At 51.2% G+C, this 7,936-nt stretch overlaps 1 protein-coding gene across 1 annotated transcript in view; it reads left to right on the plus strand.

Moving 5' to 3' along the window:
* The window catches only part of ADAM19 (ADAM metallopeptidase domain 19), a 95,837-nt gene that overhangs the window by 74,936 nt on the left and 12,965 nt on the right, over window positions 1-7,936 (plus strand). The window contains exons 16-17 of the mRNA XM_066589199.1: window positions 1,066-1,267; window positions 5,195-5,272. Of these exons, the coding sequence (XP_066445296.1) occupies window positions 1,066-1,267; window positions 5,195-5,272 (280 nt within the window). The remainder of the gene's footprint in view (window positions 1-1,065; window positions 1,268-5,194; window positions 5,273-7,936) is intronic.

Here is a 7,936-nt window from a genome sequence, read left to right on the forward strand (position 1 = left end):
CTGAGAGTGAAATTGGAGGTCACCCCCCGGCCTGGAGCGTCGTCCAGCGTCTACACAAACCATTAGAAGGCGCTTGCATGACATTGGTCTATGAGCCAGACGTCCAGCGACGGATGTTCCACTGACCTCAGGGCTCTCATGGTGCAGAGCAAGACGGCAATAGAGGCTGGAATGGAGTCTGTCATCTTTTATCTTGGACGCAATGATAGCCGTAGATTGGTCTGGAGACCACATGGGTAACGCCATGAAGAAGCCTTCATGAGGGAATGTCACACCAGTCCTTCTCCGGGGATTATGGTGTGTGGTGGTATAATGCAGAGTAGCCGGACCCCTCTAGTCTCCTTTCCAGGTACCCTAATAACTCAGTGTTAGATTGATTGGGTCATGGAACCAGCAGTGCCGCTATTTCTCTGAAATGTCCCCAGAGCTGTTTTTCCACACAACAGGCCACAAGTTGGGCAACTGTGAGCATCCTGCGTGGCCTAGATGTGCTACCATGGCTGCAGCGTCTACGGACCTGTCTCCCATCGAACACATCTGGGACGTCATTGGTTGGCATATGCAAAAAGGAGCTGCAAGCACCCATCTTGATGATTCACATGCCCAACTGCGTTCAGCGTGGCAGAACCTTCCTCAGACAACCATTAGTAACCTCATTCATAGCACGACAAGGCGTATAACTGCGTGCACTTCTGTATGCGGCGCTCATACTCCATACTGAATCGAGATGTTTTGAATAGTTTGTTCCATTTTATATAATTTGCATATCATTAACATGTCGATCAATCCTGCAATTTCCTTAATTCCACAACCTTTCCTTCTTGGTGTTGCAATTTCAGTGTTGAGGGGTGTATGTGCACTATAAGGGAGGGGTATGTAGGGGTAGATCACCCCACAGCTCGGTACCCCTTGCAGATAGGAGTCCATCCTGGCTTCAGAATAGTGGTGAACAAACTCTTTAAGCATAGCTATGGAATGGTTCAGTTACTACGTGGCTGGCAAGGAAGCAGAAGGACATGTATAGTTAGAACAAGTCCTTTAGGTCTAATTGTTTTTTTCTTCTAGACACGCCAAGTGCGGGAAGATCCAATGCTCCAGCTCTGCCTATAAGCCCATAGAGCACAGTGCAGTGGCAATAGACACCACTATTTCGGTGCAGGGGAGACGCATCCTGTGCAGGGGGACACATGTTTACAGAGTAACAGAAGAGGAGGATATGATGGATCCAGGCCTCGTCCTTTCTGGCACTAAATGTGGAGTGAATCAGGTCAGATATGCTCTCCCCAGGGCTTCTATCTATCGAATGTCCTATAGATGGGCTCAAGTTGTATATAAATAATGTAAGATTATCGCATAAAGACGTGTTCTGCAAATTTCTAATACACTTTTGGCTTCAATTTCTCAACATTGTCAAGATCTCTGTTCGCTATCAATAAATGGAAACGATTTTGTTTACATCAGGCGGCTGAAAATCTCTATAGACGTAATACTCTACTTGTTACCATTGTATCCGGTCTAGGAAATCCTCTGTGAAATACATCAGTAGCTCACACGAACGGGTCGGATTCCGCATGCAGATATCTGCAGCGGAAGACCTGCGATTCATCACAGAAAGTAAAAGCAAATGGTCGTGGATGCGTGGAAAGTACACGTATGCATAGTGTATCATCCGTGCGGAAAAAAACTCGAAAGCAGGGAATAACAGGGTTCGTGTGAGCCCAGCCTTAACCCTTTCCAATCCAATTTGTATCCTGGTTTTCCTAGGGGGCTTACTCTTTCTGCCATTACACAACGGCGCTATCTGCTGGCTAAAGCCAGTACTGCATGAGGTGACACGTTGGATAGGCTCCGACAGCAGAGAGGCTGGCAAATTACAGTAAGAGAACCCCAACGGACGTCTTCCAACATCGGAGCTGTACAGCCTTAAATCATAATGTCTTTAGACGTCAGACAGTGGTTTGGAAAGGGTTAATGTGATCTGAGCTATTAGTTTACTCCACTGTGTCAGCTCTGGAAATGTCTAGTCTCCCTAATGAGCAACTGAGACTTGTGTAATGGTTTTGTCAGTCTGATGTATTTCTCGTGGTGTTTGGGTATTCCATGGACCCATAATAGCCACGTGAAAACAAATTGCTGCATGTATTAATAATAATTACATTTATTTGCATTTCCATGGATGGGAATGGCATAGCCATCCATGTACTGTCTGATTTTCACGGACCCGGCACATTGGGTATCTGTGCGCTGCCTGATGTGTGTTGTGAATTCAGCCTTAACTCTTTCCAATCCAATTTGTATCCTGGTTTTTCTAGGGGGCTTACTCTTTTTCTGTCATTATACAATGGCGCTATCTGCTGGCTAAAGCCGGTACTGCATGAGGTGACACGTTGGATAGGCTCCGACAGCAGAGAGGCTGGCAATATACAGTAAGAGAACCCCGACGGACGTCTTACAACATCAGAGCTGTACAGCCTTAAATCATAATGTCTTTAGAGGTCAGACAGTGGATTGGAAAGGGTTAAGGTACATTCGTACGTAGCGGAAACTGATGCGGATTTTCTGCATTGGAAAATCCACCTACAATTCTGCATCAAGAACGGTGCAGATTTTGGTGCAGATCAGCAGCTGATTTCAGCCACTGCTGTAAATAAATAACTAGGACCTAACGGAGCGCATAAACACATCGCGTACAAATGGGCGCCCACTGACACATACTACCAGCACTAAGACTGCAGCGCGCACCATCACCTACAACCACTGCCATCTTTACCCTGGTGACAGGCACCCCACTTTCGCATCACATGACACTCGTTGACCTCTGCTTGTTGTCAATTTAGAAAGCACAGTGCATGCTGGGTGCGGAAGCTTATTCGCTCCCCCGGCATTTCCGCGTGCGCAGCTTTTTGCTGCACAACAAATCCCAGAATCTAAAGTTCCACCACGGCTGTAAAGAGACGTTCAGTCTTGTGTATGGCGACGAGTGAAGACAGAGGAAGGAGGGGGTTTGTCCCCAGCGCCGGATTTGCAGTAAAGTCCACATTTTAAATCAGATTTTTTCGAAGCGGTTTAGATGTGGAATTGACACGGACTTTGTTGTGGATTTTCCACTACGTGTGAACATAAATAAGGCCTCATGTCCACGGGCAAAAGAAGAATTAAAATCCGCAGCAGATTTTAACTCTTCTCCTGCCCGCGGATCCGCACCCCATAGGGATGCATTGACCACCCGCGGTAGATAAATACCCGCGGATGGTCAATAAAAGTGATTTAAAAAAAAATGGAGCATGAAAAAATCTGGACCATGCTCCATTTTCGTGCGGATCTCCCGCGGGGACGGCTCCCGCGGGCTTCTATTGAAGCCTATGGAAGCCGTCCGGATCCGCGGGAGACCTAAAATAGGAATTTAAAAGAATTTACTCATCCGGAGCGGACGGGGAAGGTCTTCTCTTCCTCACGGCCGGATCTTTCTTGCTTCGGCTCGGCGGATGTGCCCGGCGCATGCGCACGGCACGTCGGCGACGTGCCGCCGGCGTGACGAGTTCATCCGCCAGCCGAAAAAGAAGATCCGGCCGTGAGGAAGAGAAGACCTTCCCCGCCCGCTCCGGATGAGTAAATTCTTTTAAATTCCTATTTTCAGCGCTCATGTCCGCGGGGCAGGAGGGACCCGCTGCAGATTCTCCATGTAGAATCCGTAGCGGGCCTGATTTTCCCCGTGGACATGAGGCCTAAGGGTTTGTTCACACGTTGTCGAATTGGTGCAGATTTTCTACAGTGGAAGGTCCGTACTAAAATCCACATCAATTTCGCATCCGCGATCACCAGCAAGCATTTAAAAATCATTTCAGCATTTCCGCTGCGGAAATCTGCGAGCGTAATCCGTGCGTGCCGTGTGCATGAGGGCTTAGTCTTGAAGGTTGCCCATACACATAGTGGTGCCTTTCCCTGTCATGTGCTGGGATCACCGCTCTGTACATGAAGTTTTCTGCTGTCTCAGTGCTTCCCCTTCACTGCTGCACTTGGAAACTCTTACTAAGGCCGGGTCGGATTCTGCAGGTGGGATCCCGCAGCAAAATCCTACCCTATGCCCGGCCAGGCACCAGTACATATCTGTCCAGATCTGTATCGCAGACGTGCGGCCGGCGCGCACAGTACAGATTATGCCGTGTTGTCGCGGATCCCACAAACGTTCCGCAATGATGAGTGCAGAAGGGTCGCGGGGCAGACGGCTTTGATTGACTTCAGTGGAAGCCGTCCGCACGGGAGACGCATAGAACCGCAGCATGTTGCGATTTCTTCTCCGCAAGTAGAAAATCGCAATTGGTTTCCACTCATGGGCAGGAAATTGCGTTTTTCCATAGCATGCTGTAGGCGGCATTTACTGTGGAATACGGAGGCAGATGCTCGCTCTGGATTCCGCAATGCAAATCCGCCAGTGTTAAGGTGACCTAAGGCAAAAGAGTTCTATCTAAGGTCTTTGCATCAGTCACACACAGGTTCCACATGGTGCAGATCTCCACCAAAATTCACAGCATAGATTTTGGTGCCGACTAGAGATGAGCAAACGTACTCGTTTAGAGCAATTACTCAAACGAGCATCGCTTTTTTCGAGTAACTGCCTACTCATGCGAAAAGATTTGGGGGGGCGAGCAGAGGGTTGCAGGGGGAAGAGAGAAAGAGAGAGCTCCACCCCGCCGCCCCCCTGAATCTTTTCGCACGAGTAGGCAGGGTGGAGTGCCGACCCATAACCAAATTCCACCAGGGGCGTAACTATAGAGGGTGCAGGGGATGCGGTTGCACCCGGACCCAGGAGCCTTAGGGGCCCAATAAGGCCTCTCTTCTCCAAATAGGGAGCCTAGTACTATGAATAAAGCATTATAGTTGGGGGCCCTGTTACAGGTTTTGCATTGGGGCCCAGAAGCTTCAAGTTATGTTTCTGTGCAGCATGGTTTAGGTATGGGTACGGGTACAGATACAGATAGAGGGGGGGCCCCAGCTCATATTTTGCATCAGGGCCCCTGAGCCTTTAGTTACGCCCCTGAATTCCACTATGTATGAACGCACTCTAATATATATTCTCATGATTCTGATAGAAGGGAATTCCCTCCAGGATATCCGTGTGCCGTGTGAGGTGGTGGGAGATAAAAGCGTGAATCAATCCAAATCTTATAATGCATTGTAATTTCATTTTATGCAGATTTGCTTTGAAGGACAGTGCAGGAATATTTCATTCTTGCAAGTGGATGAGTGCGCTAAGAAATGTAATGGAAATGGGGTGAGTACATCTGTTCTCTTTCATATGCTGAGATATCTGAGATTAAAGGAACAATAAACATAGAAAATTCGCAAAAAAGTAATAAATATCCTAGCAATTCTTCCCTAAAGAGACCGGCTAGGTCCAGGTCAAAATTTGTCCAGGGACTGGATGGAGGTAGTTATATTATTTAGTGCCGTTCCTTCTCCCGAACTGCTTGTTTCTTATGCCTCTCTTCATGCTTTCAAGACAGATGCACAGTGAACACTAGTGGTGCATTGGTAGTCTAAGACAGGGGTCCCCAACCGCCGGGCCGCGGACCGGGGCCGGGCCGTTGGGTGTTTAGCGCCGGTCCGCGGCACCGCCGGGAACTTTTACTCTAAACACAAGGCCCGCGGGCCGAATCCGGCCCGCTGCCTTGTGCTATGTGGCCCGCGGCGTGCCGACGCCGCTGACCACCGAAGCGATTACCAGCGGGGGCGCCGCAGCTCCCCGCTGGTAAACGCGCTGATGCCGGCGCACACACTGACGTCTGTGCAGCCAGGATACTCTTCCCCGAGTCCCCTGCTCATTAGTTCCGCAGGAGAGGACTCGGGGAGGAAGCGTTCCGGGCTGACGTCAGGGCAAGCAGACAGAGAGCGACAGCAGGGAGGAGGTAAGTATATGGGTTGGGGGGCTACTTATTACAGGGGAAGGGGCTGCCTATTACTGGGGGGGGGCTGGTTATTACTGGGGGGTGGGGGCTACTTATTACAGGGGAAGGGGCTGCCTATTACTGGGGGGGGGGGGCTACTTATTACAGGGGAAGGGGCTGCCTATTACTGGGGGGGGGGGCTGCCTATTACCGGGAGGGCTACTTACTACTGGGGGACCTGCTTATTACAGGGGGGGACCTGCTTATTACTGGGGGGTTGCTTACTGGGGGGGGGGAGTGGTGTGCTTTTTACTGGGGGGGAGGGCTACTTATTACAGGGGAAGGGGCTGCCTATTACTGGGGGGGCTGCCTATTACGGGGGGGCTGCCTTTTACTGGGGGGGGACCTGCTTATTACTGGAGGGGTTGCTTATTACTGGGGGGGGGGGGGGCTACTTATTACAGGGGAAGGGGCTGCCTATTACTGGGGGGGCTGGTTATTACTGGGGGGTGGGGGCTACTTATTACAGGGGAAGGGGCTGCCTATTACTGGGGGGGCTACTTACTACTGGGGGACCTGCTTATTACTGGGGGGTTGCTTACTGGGGGTGGGGGTGTGCTTATTACTGGGGGGGGGGGGGCTACTTATTACAGGGGAAGGGGCTGCCAATTACTGGGAGGGCTGGTTATTACTGGGGGGGGGGGGCTACTTATTACAGGGGAAGGGGCTGCCTATTACTGGGAGGGCTGGTTATTACTGGGGGGGCTACTTATTACAGGGGAAGGGGCTGCCTATTACTGGGGGGGCTGCCTATTACGGGGGGGGGCTGCCTTTTACTGGGGGGGGGACCTGCTTATTACTGGAGGGATTGCTTACTGGGGGGGCTGCTTATTACTGGGGGGGGCTACTTATTACAGGGGAAGGGGCTGCCTATTACTGGCTGGGGGGACCTGCTTATTACTGGGGGGGGGGGGTGTCCTTATTACAGGGGAATGGGGTTGCTTATTACTGGGGGGACTGGTTATTACTGGGGGGGACCGGTTATTACTGGGGGGGGGGACCTGCTTATTACTGGGGGGGATTGCTTACTGGGGGGGACCTGGTTATTACTGGGGGGGGGGGGGCTGCTTATTACTGGGGAAGGGGCTGCTTATTACTGGGGAGGCTGCCTATTACTGGGGAGGCTGCCCTATTACTGGGGGGGGGGCGCCTAGTACTTGGGGGGGGAGGCTGCCTATTACTTGGGGGGGGGCACTGCCTATTACTGGGGGTGGGGCGCTGCCTATTACTGGGGGGGGGGGGACCTGCTTATTACTGGGGGGGGGGGGACCTGCTTATTACTGGGGGGGGGACCTGCTTATTACAGGGGGAGGGGCTGCTAATTACTGAGAGGTGGGGGCTGTCTATTACTGAGGGATGGGGGGCTGTCTATTACTGGGGTGGGGGAGATAAATTATATGCTGCCCTATGTGTGTGCTGGGGGGGGGGGGGGGAGATTATACACTGCCCTATGTGTGTACTGCCAGGACATTCTAATGTCATAACTAAATAAGAATGCACTAAACTCCAACACCCCTTCATAACCCCGCCCCCTATAACCAAAGCCCCGCCCATGTCCCGCCCAACCCTGCCGGGCCTTGTAAAAATGGTCTTGCTTGAAGCCGGTCCCTGGTGCCAAAAAGGTTGGGGACCACTGGTCTAAGACATGACACACTGCTATGATTGGCCAGTGCTACTCACCTGAGCAGCTTTGGCTAATCAGAAGTAACATATAGCTGTGGCACAATGTGCATTAAGTAGTGACAGAAGCGGCACAGCCATGTTGGAAGAATAAAGAGGGACCCTAAAAGAAGCAGACTGGGGAGCATGAGGGTCACTTTAAATCAGTTTTCGGGCAAAATCCATTGATGACCTAACCTTAGGATACGTCATCAATAGTTAATAGCCAGGGACCCGCTTGGATCCCTGCCAATCAGCTGATTGCCCAGCCTGCTTTCAGTGCAGGCTGGATGTGCGTCATAGGGAACAGGAGTGGAAGTGGCCTAACTGGA

Source organism: Eleutherodactylus coqui, chromosome 2 (genome assembly GCF_035609145.1).
Source record: "Eleutherodactylus coqui strain aEleCoq1 chromosome 2, aEleCoq1.hap1, whole genome shotgun sequence".
Classification (NCBI taxonomy): domain Eukaryota; kingdom Metazoa; phylum Chordata; class Amphibia; order Anura; family Eleutherodactylidae; genus Eleutherodactylus; species Eleutherodactylus coqui.